This window comes from Cucurbita moschata, unplaced genomic scaffold (assembly GCF_002738365.1).
Source record: "Cucurbita moschata cultivar Rifu unplaced genomic scaffold, Cmos_1.0 Cmo_Scf00002, whole genome shotgun sequence".
In the NCBI taxonomy this organism is placed as follows: Eukaryota; Viridiplantae; Streptophyta; class Magnoliopsida; order Cucurbitales; family Cucurbitaceae; genus Cucurbita; species Cucurbita moschata.
This window is the reverse complement of record NW_019268518.1, coordinates 3498449-3514207: the sequence shown is the minus strand read 5'-3', so window position 1 is coordinate 3514207 and position 15759 is coordinate 3498449. Positions and strand designations below refer to the sequence as shown.

The window sequence follows — 15759 nt, the reverse complement described above, 5'->3', positions numbered from 1 at the left end:
AAAAAAAAAAAAAAAAAGAAGAGCAAATTGGGTTTAAGAGGACAAAAAATCTACTAATCACGCACAACCAGGTGCCGAAGTTCTAGGCACATAAATGCCTAAATTGAACCATAAATAGTTGAAATTTGCAACAAACTTAAGTTGGTAATAAGCTGCTCAGAAAGAGAGAAAATATCAAAATCAAACTTAAAGCATTTAAACACGATCAGAAGAACCTGTTCTGATAAAAATAGTCTTAAAGCCACCAGAGGTATTTGTATAGCCACAAATCTTGAGAAAAATGTGAGATTAACTAATAGAGGGTTATATTTGCGCACTTTTTTTTAATGATCTGTAACATATTATTAATTGTTAAGGTTCAAAACTAAGTTTTCACATTTATCACACAGGCTTGTACTATGACGGTAACAGGGGAATTTGGTACACATATGACCATCAAAAGCAGCAATATATCCCCTGTACTGATCAGAATGAGAGCTCTGCTGCTGGAAAAGATGGTGAATTCCCGAAGACATCAGAAGGGTCAAGTAATAAAAAAGTAGTGATTTCTGCGCCTGCAGCTACCATTACATCGGTTGAGAAGGCTGCTTCATTGCCAGATGCTGTCCAGGCTGCAGCAACAGCAGCGATAGCTGCAGAGAAGAGGGAGAAAGAAAAGGCTAAAGAGATAAAGCTTGCTTCAAAAAGTAGTTTACTGGCTAGTAAAAAGAAGATGAGTAATGTTTTGACAATGTGGAAGCAACGAAGTCATGAAGGACAGGCAACCCGAGTGGCACTTGATGACAACCAATTATTAGCATCAACTGAAGATAAGACTTTCCCTGTTGGACAATCGATGAAGAGTAAACCAAAAGCTGATGTTCAAACCTCAAGGGAGAGCACTTCATTCAACTCGGGAGCTGCTTCAACTTCTCTTCCTGAATCTCAGGTTAAGCCAAGACCTGTGAGTAACAGCTCCGGGGGGACTTTGATGGGTGTTATCAGAGGTTCTGGGAGGGGTATTGTGAAATCAGATAGTTTGTATCCAACAACCTCCAGTGTGGTCTTTCCTTCAACTGTAAAAGATGGTGCTGCCAATTCAACTTCATCGATGGCTGTTGATACTCCCACTCCCTCTACCACAAGTTCCTTCAGAACAGATGCGTCTGCTTTGGGTTCTTACACACCTTCTATAACTTCTGCAAGTGGAAAGAGAAGGTTTTCTGAGATGCCACAACCTTCTGCTTCTGCAAGTAGGGAACAACCACAGACTGCCTACAGAGATCGTGCTGCTGAAAGGAGAAGTTTATATGGCTCATCAACATTCATCGGGGATGATCGGTCCAACCTTGAGTTTGGGGATTTGAGTAAGTTCAGCCATTCTATCACTTTAGCTTCTGTATATAGTGTAGACATTCATCTTATGGTTAAAGATTATACAATGTTTACTTGAAACCAAATTATATTTGGAATCATTGCACTTGATACTTTCAGATTCATTTTCTTCATGATTAGCGCTGGGATCTGTCAGATTGTTGTTTGATGACTGAGTTTGTTAACTGGGTTGATGAGCCGATGCTTTATTCAGAATTTTCATATTGACATGTGAGATCTCCTCTTTGTTTATCATATGTGAATTTTGAAGATCGAGATATTTCAGTCAAAAAGGGTTCTCTGGATTCAATGCCTTTTCCTCCTGGCGTTGGTGGAGGACGAGTAAGTGGGGATGCAAATCTCAACACTTTTGAAGTTATTACGGCGGATAAAGCAATCGATGAAAATAACGTGGGCAACAGGATGCTCCGTAACATGGGCTGGCATGAAGGCTCGGTAATTTTTCTCTTGTTCTTAAATCTTCTGTCATATGCCTCTGAGAGGCCTAATTATTATCCGGCCTAATTATTATCCTTCCATACTTGAGGTTCCCAATTATAGATTATCAATCGGATGTATAAGTTTCGCATTTGATGTCTCTTTTCGTTTTGCTTGTTCTGTTCTATCTTCCAAATGGGTTTTTTTTTCCGGAGTTAATGTAGAACTTGATAATGCTGGCAAATTAAATGTTGTTGGTATATACCATCACCATTGTGACGTTGGGATTGTTCTGTGGTAATATTTTTTGCATCCAGGGTCTAGGTAAGGATGGAAGTGGAATGACGGAGCCAGTCCAAGCACAAGCCATGGATAGCAGGGCGGGACTCGGGAGTCAGCAGAAAAAGATGGATCCGAGCCTCGAGATACAGGCCGGTGACAGCTACAAAACTCTCATTCATAAGAAAGCGCTTGCTCGGTTCCGGGAGATGTCTTGATATGGTTGTGTAAGTCAAACGCAAACAAATGTACAAAACTTGTTTGAAATTGATCTCCTACCAACGTTAGGTTATAGAAACAAGTTTTGTTTCTGGTGTAGCATTTGTTGGATGTGTCGATGGCATTCAATTTAGAATCAGCCAGCTCTCGTCTTGTCCAAGTACTTTACTTATTTTCATGTCTTTTGCTGCATTATTACACTCTACTCTGAACTTCATGGGCAAAATTAGATTAGGCTCTTCACACAAGAAGAGGACTTTATGATCAATAAAACCAATTTTTACAAGAAAAGAGTCGCCCGTCAAGATTGATAGATTGCTCCCACTTCTAATATCCAGTTTGATCCCTAAAGAAAAAAATTAGGGTAAATTAACTGTCTTTGCTGTCTTGTTAACCTGTGGTTGCATTTGGTTTACAATCAAGATTGGTCTGTTTGTGGTAGAAGTTCCCCACCATACTTACTGGTTTATTTTAGGCTAAAAAAATACTATTACTGATTTAGTTCTTCTGCTTTCAATTTTGTAATGATTTAGTTACTGATTAAATGGCCGTTAAAATCAATGGGGTGAGGGTGAGGTTCAAATGAAGGAAGGCTTACGGTGGATACTTAGGCACTCAAAGACGAAGAAAGGTACCTAGGCACCCAGAGACGAGGAAAGGTGTAGTAAGCAACGAAAATTCAGAGACGAGGAAGGGTGTAGTAAGAGATGAAATGCTTTAGGGGGTTGAAAATAAGTGTAGATCTAGAAATTCTTGAATAGCCGACCTTTCAAATTGCTACTGAATTCACAGTTAAAATTGTTCATATCAACAATAATTAATAATCATCGCAAAATAGATTCTTAAAATTGTTCACATCAACAATCGTTAACAATTACATAGCATCACGTTTTTGTTTGATTTTTAAAAGTAGTTCACATCAACAATAACTAATAATCACATAATATCACGTTTTAGTTTGATAAACTAATAGTCAATTCTTAAAAATTTTAGTTGGATCAATTCTTAAAAATTGTTCACATCAACAATAGTTAATAATCTTCGCATAACAAGTAATTCAGATATTTTGCGGTAGCCAAAAATAGATAAATTCCTCACCAGTTATTTTGGAGTAGGGTCTTACTTTCTAAGATATTTTGCAATATGGTCCTTACTCTGTTCACATTTCAATTCATGTTTACACATTCATTTAAATATGCTTTTTCAAAATTCATCAAGAGCAATTATGTTGTGATAATGACAACATCCTTTTATCTTTTTATCTTTTTGTTGCGTCACATGTCAATATGATTAAATAGTTTATACAGATAAACATGCTAAACAAAAGGTCGAGAAAAAAAAGGTAGATTCACGTTTTCACCTCTATTAAATGCACGTGCTATAGTAAAAGAAGATGATGGAATTGTTAACCACAAAATTCGACTACAAAATTAGTGCTTCATTTCACACATGATTCACACATGGTCTATTTATTTTGATTCGTATAATCCATTTTAAATACTTTTCTCTTCTATTTCGTGTTAAAATTAAAATAAGTTGGATTTATTTTTAAAAAATACTTATTGTGCATTTAAATAATATGCTTTTATTTCAATTTTGAAAATAGAAATAATAAAATTGTCCTCTCCCCCTAAAATTCACATTCAATTTCAGTACCATCCCCTCTTCAAAATATGAAACCAATAAAAAAACTTCCACCCCTTCGGAGCCTACGGTTCTTATTGGCACATCGCCTCGGGGGGAGGGGGAACAACCTCCTCACTGACACATCGCCCCGTGTCTGATTCTGATACTTTTTGTAACGACTTAAGCCCACCACTAGCAAATATTGTCCTCTTTGAGATTTTCTTTAAAACGCATATGCTAGGGAGAGGTTTCCACACCCTTTGTTTCGTTCTCCTCTCCAACCGACGTGGGATATCACATATCATTATCAAGAATCAAGCTATATATTCATGAACTTAGGTATAAGTCAATGTCGAATGTTAAAATATTAGTATCTATTTAATTAAAAAGAGTTGATTTAGGTAGGAGTCATATGGGCCAATTGGTTGACTTCAAATGAGAAGTTTCACTAGAAATTAAAGGGAAAAATGAAGGAAAGCAATGAAGAACTTTGAAATTGATTAGCCAAGAAACTGAGATATCATTTCTATGCCTCCTTCTCTTCATATATAAACTATCCTTTTCCATTGACACTCACCAACCTCAAGCTTTTAAATCACCTTTTCCTCTTAATTTCTCGTGGAAAATCGCATATTGGTCGAAATGTTGGCACGACCCACTTTCTTGGAAACTACAAATATGTTTTATTTAACCGTTGACGTTGACTCTATTAATTTTACTCCCGACACTAAGAGTACAAAAGAATCTATTAAACTTGTTACAGAGATTACGGTTCAAGTTTATTAATGTGACACCCGAGTAAAGGAAGGATACATCTAAATGAGAGCGATCCTTGAGATAGGACAACTAATAAGATGCACCTTCTTGTACGGTGGCTCAATCATAGGAAGTTAGAGCAATTTTATGTTAAGTTGACTTTTCGAGAATTTTTCTTGAACATAAATTAGTTTATATAGATTTATAGATTAGATTAATTAATTAGTGTCGGCAATAAAGTATATAATTAAATATAAATAATGGGTTTGATGTATTGAGGGAGGGAATATACTTAATTAACTAAGTCTTGCATTATTTTATATCATGACTGCCACAAGTTAATGAAAAATGCAAGTGTTGTTGACAATTATTAGAAATAATTATATTATGTCTTTTTTTTATTATTAAAAAAAATATTTTCATTTATGTTTCTTAATAAAAATAAATTAAAATTAAGTCGTTTTAAATTTTAAATATTAGAATTAGTCGCTATAATTCAATAAAATCTTTAATATAATAATTCAAAATGCTATTAATCAATAAAATATTAATAAATTTAAAACCCAAATGAAAATAATCATTTAAAAATTAATATAGTAAAAAATTGGGAGTGTAATATATATATATATATATATATATATATATATATAGCATTAATTCTATTTTGTGAAGAACAAAGTGTGAAAGATTAATTATTAAAACTACCAAATTTAGGTAGGAGGAGGAGCATGTGGGGCCACCCGGTTTACTTATTATTATTATTATTATTATTATTATTATTATTATTATTATTATTGTTATTATTTAAACATTATTCTACCAAATTAAAATGGAAATCTGTTCCTAACAGGCGAGATTTAAAAATCGTGAGGCTAATAGTGATACGTAACAGATTAAAACGGACAGTATTTACTAGTGATGGGTTTTAGTGGTTACAAATGTTATCAGAGGCAGACACCGAGCGGTATACCAACGAGGACGTTGGACCCCAAGAGGGATGGATTGTGAAATCTTATGTCGGTTGAAAAGGTGTGGAAAGCATCCCCTGGAGTGGAGAACGAAACATTTTTTATAAATGTGTGAAAACCTCTTTCTAACACAAGTATTTTAAAACCATGATGTTGATGGTGATAGGTAGCCGGCCAAAGCAGAGAGTTGATTTTTTTGTAATTTGTATGGTTGAAATGTTGTCTTAAGGTATATATTAATTTTTTTTTTAATAAGTCTTTGAAATTATGGCTGGTATTAAACTCTTAGTTGTTAAATATCTCTTCACGAGTACGATACCAAGGACACATGTGGAGCCTATCAACATAGATGTGGGTGTGCACATAGGAGCCTACTAATGCATAGTTGTGGGCGTGCGCACATTTTTTTTTTTTTAAATGATTCACACAAATTTAAAATTTTGATAGTGACCCAATCTTGATACCTAATTACCAAATAAATTTATGTGATATTTGATACATAGATTTAGGAAAAATAATTTTCGACGAAAATTGGGTTAAGAATCGTAATATTTTTTTTAAATAAATATAAAAATCATTATAAAAAACGGTGAAAAAACAATACCATTTTTTTAAGAACAAAATGATTATGTCATAATTTTTTTACCAAAAAATTTCATCCAATTTTTGTTATCAAAGTAAAAAAAAAAAACATTTTTAATCTTTTGTATGAGTAGTTTAAAAAATTAAAAAAAAAAACTATCAAAAGAACTAAAACTTTTAATATTACAATATAATGTTTTTAAAAACAAAATAATAATAATATTAGAACGTAACAATTAAAAAAAAAATTAATACAGTTTTTTTAAAATTTAAATATATTTATATTAAATTGGACAGAGCCTGAGCCTAAAATTGTGTAGGGATGGGAATGTGGAATATAATCTCGTATTTACTTATTCTCTCCTTCTCAATTGAGACGGAGTGGGTCCAGTAGGGCTGGAATTTTTAAAATTAAATATCAGCTTGACGTTAATTTTGTCTTATAATTAAAACCACAATTTATTATTAAATATTTTTAATGGTTTTAATTTACATTTATGAAATACAATTTTTAAAAAATAGTGTTTCCAAGAAAAAAAAGAGAGGGACCAACAGAATTTTAAAGTTTATTAAGAAATTTTGTAATAATTTCTAGGAATATGTTTAGAAACATTTTTCAATTGAAATTGACCATAATTAAATTTTGTTTTTTTTTTTTACTATTTAAATTGGTATTTTCCATTTAAATTCTTGTTAATTTATTATATTGGTTGAAATATTAAGTAAGGTACGAACACTTGAATTTCAAAGAAACTTCAAATGTTATATTTATAAATTTAATTTATATTACTTTTTATATCTTTTCGTCTTTTTAATATATTTTATCTTTACTCACATGTTTCTCATAAAAACTTACAGAAAGTTATCGTTTCAAGTATAACGTGCGTAACTTTGAAGTTTTTTTTATGATTGAGCTACTGAAAAGACTTTTATAGATATTTTATTCTCAAAATAACGTTCGTTCGAATATGGTCTCGATTAATTTATGTACCCCTCATTTACTCGGATGTCACGCTATCTTTAAAACACAAGTATGAAAGATACCGATTGGATAATTTCGAAGGTGTGAATTTTTTTTTAACACGACTCTTCACACTGGTATAATATTGTCCATTTTGAGCATAAGCTCTCGTAGCTTTGCTTTGGAGTTCCTAAAAGGCCTCGTACCAATGGAGATAGCATTATTTAATTATAAACTCATGATCATTTCCTAAATTAGCAGACGTGGAACTTTCATCCAACAAAAATTAGATTGATTTTTAAACGTGCAAAAAAATTCCTAAATTCATATATTTAACCTTTGATTGGATAGATTTAGAGATAAGATGAATAAATTAATTTTGAAAATAAACTAGTTAATTATTAATTAATTAAATTAATTAATGGGTTTAATATAATGAGAGAGATATGTGTGAACGAAACTTAGATTATAACTATCACATGTTGTACTTAAAAGAAAAAAAAGAGGGTTTGTTGACACTTTACAAATATAGTTAACACGTGTTGTTTGTCCTTTGTCGTTGACTTTTATTATAAATAAATAACCAAAACTTTATTATTAATAAAAGTAGCATATGGTTAGGTATACATGTAGATCCAGAGTTTCGAAAAGTAGAGTAGGGATTTTCGAACAATTTTAAAAAAATTATAGCTAATTGACACTGGACGGTGCGCTAACGAAGACATCGAGACACGAAGGGGGAGATGGGTTGTAAGATCCCACATCAATTGGAGAGAGAAACGAGTGCTAGCGAGAACACTGGACCCTAAAGGAGCAGATTGTGAGATCCTACATTGATTGGAAAGATAAACGAAACATTATTTATAAATGTGCGGAAACCTTTTACTAACAGACATGAGACATGACGCATTTGTTGTTACAGACGAAAAGGTTTGTTAGTAAGAAAACGACATTTATTTTCATAAATTCCATTTTGGAGTGGTTTGTCACAATTTTCAAGAATTTCTTGATGAGATAATCTTTCAATAAATTCATTTTGTTTGATTATAATTTGTTTTTGTAAATAAGTTTATTTTGGATTTGCTTCCCACATTCAATTAAGCAATGACTCATCTTTTTGTATTTCCATATTTAAATATTGCATTACAAATAATTATAAAAATTATATTTAAATATTTCTCTAAATTATATTTAATTCTTTCGCCCAAAATAATATCTATTTTTCCTTGAAAAAGACGTTGATAATTTCATGAAATTATTTTTGTACCGTTCACTCATTTTTTACATGTTTTTTTAGGGTCCATTTTATTTATTTCAAGGAAAATGTGAAATGAATTTTTAGTTACAAAAACATTATTCCCATTTTAACTAATTAATTTTGTACCGAGTCTCATGAAAAAATAGTTACGGTTGGATGATGGAAGTCGCAAATAAAGCAAAGGCCTCCTCTTTCCGTCTGCTCTTCCCGAAGTGAGCGAATTGCATGTAGAGATCCATCCGTAGGGGCTTATAGTTTAATTGGGTCGGCTAATTTAGGGAATGATCATGGGTTTATAAGCGAGGAATACTAACTCCATTGTATGAGGCCTTTTGGGGAAACTCAAGGCAAAGCCACCAGAGCTTAGGCTTAAAGTGGACAATATCATACCATTGTGGAGAGTCATGTTGGTCTAATAGTTACCTTTTCTCGAAAAAATAACTGGGCCGGGTGGTAATTCAACCAAAATCTGTTCTTTGGTTGGGAGAAAAATCCGCACCAAATGAAATTTTGAAGAAGTTAACGAGAAATAGAATTGAATTTGGTTAAATGATCGGTCAACGTAAAGCAATTCAAACCACAATAATAATAAATAAATAAATAAAGATGAGAAAATAGAAAGAAAAAAGTGTTTACATTTCATTGCAATTTCGAGTGATTTGCCTTCTTCTTTCTTCCTTCCTATAAAGCCTCTGTTCCCACATCGCTTGTTTCTCCACCAGACCTTCTCTCTCTCTCTCTCTCCTATTTCTTCTCTCTCTAACAGAGAAAAAACTCTGAGCTTTTTTCTTTTTTTTTATTTTTAATTATTTTCGAAATTATGAATTCCCTTTCGAAATGCGATGCGAACTATGCGTCTCTTACGCCCATCACCTTCTTGAAGAGAGCGTCGGCGTTTTACGCCGATCGGACTTCCATTATCTATGAAGGAACTCGCTTCACATGGCGCCAGACTTACCAACGCTGCTGCCGCCTCGCCTCCTCGCTTTCCCGCCTCAACGTCGCTAAGAACACCGTTGTAAGACCTCTTTCTTCTCGTTTTTTGAAAAAATTGTTGGAAGTGTTAGACGAAGAACATCACGATTAATTAATCGTGTGATAGAGAGAGTATTATTTGATTATAAACTCATGATCATCTCCTAAATTAGTTGAGGTGAGACTTTCAAGCATAGTGACACGGTGCAAAATGGTCAATATCATACCATTGTACGTGATTTTAACAAAAACATCTCATTTTGATCCTTTCGAAATTTTTGAACATGGGTAGAAGTTTAAATTTATTAATAACCGTGGAGAGTCGTAATTCCTAATAAAAATGTCCCATTTTGATCTTCTCTAAATTTATGATCAGGGTTTGTATGTTATTGGGAGAGTATGTGATTTCTAATAAAAACGTCCCATTTTAATCTTTTTTTCAAATTTCTCAACATGGGTATGAGTTTAAATTTATTGACAATCTCAATTCTTGAAGGTGTCGGTGTTGGCGCCCAATGTTCCGGCATTGTACGAGATGCATTTTGCAGTACCGATGGCCGGTGCTATTCTGAACACAATCAACACCCGCCTCGACGTCAATAACATCGCGTTGATCCTCCGCCACTCCGAGGCGAAGATTTTGTTCGTTGACTACCAATTCATACAAGAAGCCAAAGATGCCCTCCGTCAATTGATGGCGGCGTCCCTCCCGCTTCCATTTGTTGTCGTCATCGACGACATCGACTCTCCCACCGGTGCCCGTTTCGGGGAATTGGAATATGAGCAACTCGTCCACGACGGCGATGTTGGGTTCACCCCAGTAGAGGTTGACGACGAATGGGATTCAATAGCTTTGAATTACACCTCCGGCACAACATCGGCGCCGAAGGGCGTGGTGTACAGTCACCGCGGCGCGTATCTCAGTACGCTTAGTCTGGTGATGGGATGGGAAATGGGTAACGCGCCTGTTTATTTGTGGACTTTGCCGATGTTCCATTGTAATGGATGGACGTTCACGTGGGGGATTGCAGCTCGTGGTGGGACTAATGTCTGCATGCGTAATACGACGGCGTTTGATATTTACCGGAATATTAATTTGCATCATGTGACTCACATGTGCTGTGCGCCGATTGTGTTCCGTATCATCCTTGAGGCTAACGGCGGTGAACGGCGGCGATTTGGATGGCTAGTTAATGTGCTGACTGGCGGAGCGCCGCCACCGGCGGCGCTCCTGGAGAAAATGGAGGCTCTTGGGTTTCATATTACTCATGCTTATGGGCTGACGGAGGCCACCGGACCGGCGTTGGTCTGCGAGTGGCAAGAAAAATGGAATATTCTGCCGGCCGATGAACAAGCCAAGCTTAAAGCTAGACAAGGTATTTTTTTTAATTAATTAATTTTTTTTTCATAAAAAATATATTTTTTATGAAAAAAACGTGAAATTTGAAAATTATAAAAAATACCCAAAATCGGGAAAATTAATTGATATTTATTTCACTATTTTGCGGATTAGGAATCAGCATTTTGACATTAGCTGACGTGGACGTCAAAAACTTGGAGACAATGGACAGCGTGCCACACGATGGTCGGACCACCGGCGAGATCGTCCTACGTGGCAGCAGTATCATGAAGGGCTACTTCAAGGATCCGGCAGCCACCGCAAAGGCCTTCCAAAATGGGTGGTTTCTCACCGGCGACGTCGGCGTGATACACCCAGATGGGTATTTGGAGATAAAGGACAGGTCGAAGGACGTCATCATCTCAGGCGGTGAGAACATCAGCAGCGTGGAGGTCGAGACGGTGCTGTACCGGCACCCACAGGTGGCGGAGGCAGCGGTGGTGGCAATGCCACACCCCCGGTGGGGTGAGAGCCCGTGCGCCTTCGTGGTGGTCCACAGCGACGGCGGCAAGGTGAGTGAGGCGGAGATGATTGAATTTTGCCGGAAGAATATGTCGCACTATATGGCGCCGAAGAAGGTGGTGTTCGTGGCGGAGCTTCCCAAGACGTTGACCGGAAAGATTCAGAAGTTCAAACTGAGGGAGCAGGCGAAATTGTTGGTTGGATCTGAGAAACGTGTCTCCGGCGGGAACAAGTCCGGGCGGCACGACGGTGGGCGGCAGCCGGATTACGGTCAGCATGTTATGGCCATGTCACGGCTTTGAGTGGGGCCGGTTTTGTTGATGTACAATTAAAAACATGTACTTGATGATGAAGAATGAGTGGTGGGTAAAAATTGTGTAAAAATTTAAGGTTTAAAACAAATTTACTTCAAAAACACCTTATTATTACTTCCAAATATTTTCACATAATTCACTCAAAAATATAAATATTAAAAACATTTTACACGTGGTTTTCTTACCTTTTAAGGTAAATGGAAAATTGACGAGTATTTTTATTAATTTAATCTAAAATTTATAAACTTTGTACCAAGGTTTGATATATAATTTTTAATTGTTTTTTTTTAAATTGATTAAAATTTCAAACATTTGAAACTAAAATAATAGAAAGGGCTAAATTTTGTAACATGTTTTAATAAATTTTAAAATAAAAGATGTCTACACAATTTTTAATAATCTTTTAAAATTTTAATTTTAGATTTAATAAATAAGAATGATTAAACACAATTAAAATTCTATTGATTAATTACTAAAAATAATTTGTAATTATTTAGAATATATTTAAAAAGATATAGATTTCGTTTAAATATTTTAGGAATAAGATATCTAAATATTTTAGCAAAAACTTGACGCAATATCTACCGCTCAATAGTATGAATAGATATGAAAATATTATTCTATCTTCGCAACCTTTAAATAGGATACAATATACCAATTAATACTTACAACAAATAGAAAATATAAACTAACTAAATCTTGAGAATAAAATAAAATATACTTCGAATCAAATCTAAACGCAAATAAGATATACTCCTTAACTAATATATTTTTCAAGATTAGGAACATCATATATTTCATAACTAATTCAAACTATAAATAAGTTACATTAAATTCTGAGATACTAGATATTTTAGACAAAATATTCGGAATAAATTGATTGCTATATAAATACCCAAAAATTCAAAGCAGCTTCGATTAGAGCAAATTGTAGTAGTTTTTACAAGATGTCTCGTAATATCTTCTCGATTGGGTGTTAACAAAGAGTACGAGTGTTTCCCATAAAACGTTGTATTTTATATGATATTGTCTACTATAAACATAAACTCTCGTTTAGACGGAGACTAAATAAAAATGAATATTTAGAGATTTGAGGAGAAGAGAGAAAGTTGCATTGGGTATTGTTGTTGGGATAAAAACGACAGGTCTTTATTTATATATATATATTTTTTTTTTGTCGCTGACTGACTCATTTGCCCTTCCAACTTAATAATCCAACGGCTCTTAATGCTCACAAATATTTTCAAATTTCGAATTTTTTCCTCTCTTTCTCTTTCAAAAAAGTTGCAGCATTTTGAATATGCTTCTTGAACACTGCGCCACCCGTTACACTTCCCTTTTCTTTTATCCCTCTCTATCTCTCTCCTCTAATCTCACTTTCAAATCTCAAAATCTCTCTCTCTCTCTAGCTCTGTTTCTTCCATTTCCGTATCTCTTCGCAAGATTTCCTGTGTTGGGTCAGCTCAAAGTCGCCATTAATCTCTAATGGGTGCTTGTTTGAGCAAAAAGAAGAAGACTTTACCTTCGTTTTCTTCCACCCATGTGCCTCAAGATCCACCCATTTCCTGCAATGCCTCCAAACCCATCATCCCAATTTCTCACCCGCCCGCCGCCATTGATGTGAACAGGGAGAAAACAGAGCAAGAAAATGGGGTGGAGACAGAGTGCTCTGTGAAGAAGGAGGTGTTTGTAATTAACCACAGGAAGAGTCATGATGGGAGAGACAAAAATGGAGCCTATTTTCTTCCAAATGAAGAGGAAAATGGAGGTGTTTTGTCTTCTTCTTCCTGTGAGATTTTGGAATCTGGAGATGTTGGGGAAAATTTGAAGGTGGGGTTGGTTAGAACTTCGAGCTGTACTAGAGAGGAGGTCGACGCCATTTTGATTCAGTGTGGAAGGTTGAGCCGGAGTTCATCTGCTAATGGTAATGGAAGGAAGTATTCTGGTTCGAAAAGAAGCTTTGATTTTGACCATTCTGATAGAGATGGTGTTAATTCTGGAAATTACGGTGATGAAGATGAAGATGGGAAGAATCCCATTTCGGTGGAGGTTGATGACGACGGAACTCCGGCGGAGAAACGCCATAACCAGAGGCAGCGCCACCGCCAATCTTCGAGATATTCTCCCTCTCAAGGGAGGAGGAGAACTCCCAGTAGGGAGAGAGATCAGAATCAACGATCCAGTAGCCGGGAGCGGCGTGTTAGCCGGTCGCCTGGCCGACGGTCGGTGGAGCCGTCTGCCTCAAATGGTTCGAATAATGGCGGTGGTCTTAGTAGACCGGCGAAAATGGTTTCAGTTCCGGCAACAGTCGCTCATTTGGAAATGGATAAGAGCAACAATGTCACTGGTGGTTGTTCTGGCAATGATTCGGCGACTGCGACCGCCGTTAAGAGAATATCGGTTAAACGAAACGTCGGCGAGGCAACCGCCATGGCGGGTTCGAGAGTTGCTTCATCACCTCGTTCACAGTCCCCTGCAAGAATCAATGGACATGTCAAAGTTTCAGACGAAATTCAGCCGCCGCTGCAGCAGCAGCCATCTCTGAGCCGCAGCTCATCAAGAAAAACAGAGCAATCTCCTTACAGAAGAAACCCATTGAGCGAAATCGATAATAATTCACAGCAACACAACAGGATTCAATCTGCTAAAGACACAAACAATGGATCAAACCAGGTACATATGGAATCAACACACATTTTCTTAATGATTTCAGCTTCTAAATTTCTTGAAAACAGAGTATTTTAATACTGATTGATAATACTTTATAATCTTTCAACTCCAGAAGCCAAAAACAGAGTCCAAAAGTAGCCACAAAGTAGCAGTTTCTCAAGTGAATAGCAGCAAAACAGGCACTCCGGCCACTGCAACAAGAGGGGTTGTGAATATCATCACCTCCACAGCACCACCATTGACAAACACGGAGGGAGTTCTTGCAAGAAGCAGATCAGGAAGACAATCCAGAGAATTTGACATCAACCCAGAAGTTCTTTTGAATCAAAATCAAACACCATCTTACACCAAGATGTTGCTTCAAGACATTCAAAACTTCCATCAAAAAAATTCCAACTCTGTTTCTCTTCCAGCTTGTGTAACCAAGGCGTGTTCCATTGTTGAAGCAGTTGCTGATCTCAATTCCTGTGCTTTCTCCGAGGATCGAAACAGAGACCCTTTTGATGATATTGTAGAACCAAGCTTCCACAAGTACGTGACTGTGAGAAGGGGAAGCCCTGCTGGAGGGGAAGATACAGAGGATCAAGAATCCTCCGGCAGCAACAGTTTTGTCGGAAGTGTTCAACAGCAGCAGCAGCAGCAGCACTGGGGGAATTCAGCTGCCTCATGGGAACCCAACTCAGCTGATTCAACTGATTCCTCGTGGAGATCAAAAACAGGGGTGGACAGAGACGAGAGCAAGCGGAGAACAGGGGAGAGAAGGAGAGAGTCTGATTGTTCTTCTTCCCATAGAAGTGGGATTGGGCGTGGCAGAGTTGGTGGGAGTGGCAGTAAAGTTCTTCATACAGTTCCTGTTGCAGCCACTGGTACCAACTGATTTGAATTGTATAGATTCTTGGCTGTGTTTGCATTTGTTTGTGGATTTTTCATCTTGAATTCTTGTTTTCATGCTGTGAAAAGAAGAATTTTAGTGTTCTGAATTTGTGTTCTGTTGCAAACTTGCAACGATTTGTACTGTGTTTGATAACTTCCACTCATTATTAGCAATAGCTCAGATTATTTTCAGTGTGATATGAGCAATAAAGTAGTGCATCTAGAGTATAAACTTTCCGGGGATGTTCTTGTTTTGAACGTTGAAACTTGAAGCATGAACATGATATTTTGCTCTCATTCCGAATTATTTGCTATGGTTATAGATCGTACAACAATGCATTCATTCGGTCTAAATGAATACAAAGAACACGAGAAAGAAAATGCTCACACTTGATCTTGTTAGAAATCACCACTCGCTACAATCGTATGATATCGTCCAGACTTTATACAAGTGGAGATGTATGGTGAGCTTCCTGAGGCCTGTAAAGCCCTCAAACAGTCTTCCCTTAACTGAAGGTTTTGGAGCCGTTGACTACATGATGGGAATCACGACTCTCTACAATAGTATGATATTGTCCACTTCGATTATTAGCTCTCATGGCTTTGCTTTGGGCTTCCCCAAAAGG

General features: G+C 36.1%; 3 protein-coding genes across 8 annotated transcripts in view; all 3 read left to right on the top strand.

Moving 5' to 3' along the window:
* Window positions 1-2573, top strand: part of LOC111458045 (SUPPRESSOR OF ABI3-5) — a 9095-nt gene extending 6522 nt beyond the window's left edge. For 4 of the 6 annotated variants that reach the window (XM_023100575.1, XM_023100553.1, XM_023100567.1 and 1 more), the window contains 3 exons: window positions 390-1346; window positions 1625-1809; window positions 2109-2467. In XM_023100575.1, coding sequence (XP_022956343.1) covers window positions 390-1346; window positions 1625-1809; window positions 2109-2288 — 1322 coding nt within the window. In that variant the 3' untranslated portion in view covers window positions 2289-2467. Of the gene's footprint in view, window positions 1-389; window positions 1347-1473; window positions 1810-2108 lie in introns of those variants that run through there. The other 2 variants (XM_023100545.1, XM_023100579.1) reach the window with 2 other exon arrangements.
* Window positions 2574-9150: 6577 nt separating this feature from the next.
* LOC111431279 (butyrate--CoA ligase AAE11, peroxisomal-like) lies at window positions 9151-11704 on the top strand. The gene is made up of 3 exons (XM_023067862.1): window positions 9151-9458; window positions 9912-10791; window positions 10929-11704. Exons 1-3 carry the CDS (start codon window positions 9261-9263, stop codon window positions 11576-11578), a joined length of 1728 nt encoding a protein of 575 aa, XP_022923630.1. The 5' UTR covers window positions 9151-9260; the 3' UTR covers window positions 11579-11704.
* Window positions 11705-13075: 1371 nt separating this feature from the next.
* Window positions 13076-15171, top strand: LOC111460474 (uncharacterized protein At1g65710-like). The gene is made up of 2 exons (XM_023103752.1): window positions 13076-14263; window positions 14373-15171. Exons 1-2 carry the CDS (start codon window positions 13076-13078, stop codon window positions 15135-15137), a joined length of 1953 nt encoding a protein of 650 aa, XP_022959520.1. The 3' UTR covers window positions 15138-15171.
* The last annotated feature ends 588 nt before the right edge of the window (window positions 15172-15759 follow it).

Bases quoted from the DNA above. Each gene is read 5' to 3' on its own strand.
- LOC111431279 (XM_023067862.1), top strand. From the start codon at position 9,261: ATGAATTCCCTTTCGAAATGCGATGCGAACTATGCGTCTCTTACGCCC. The intron at 9,459-9,911 runs GTAAGACCTCTT...CAATTCTTGAAG, and splicing joins ACGTCGCTAAGAACACCGTT to GTGTCGGTGTTGGCGCCCAA. The intron at 10,792-10,928 runs GTATTTTTTTTA...TTTGCGGATTAG, and splicing joins CAAGCTTAAAGCTAGACAAG to GAATCAGCATTTTGACATTA.
- LOC111460474 (XM_023103752.1), top strand. From the start codon at position 13,076: ATGGGTGCTTGTTTGAGCAAAAAGAAGAAGACTTTACCTTCGTTTTCT. The intron at 14,264-14,372 runs GTACATATGGAA...TTTCAACTCCAG, and splicing joins CAAACAATGGATCAAACCAG to AAGCCAAAAACAGAGTCCAA.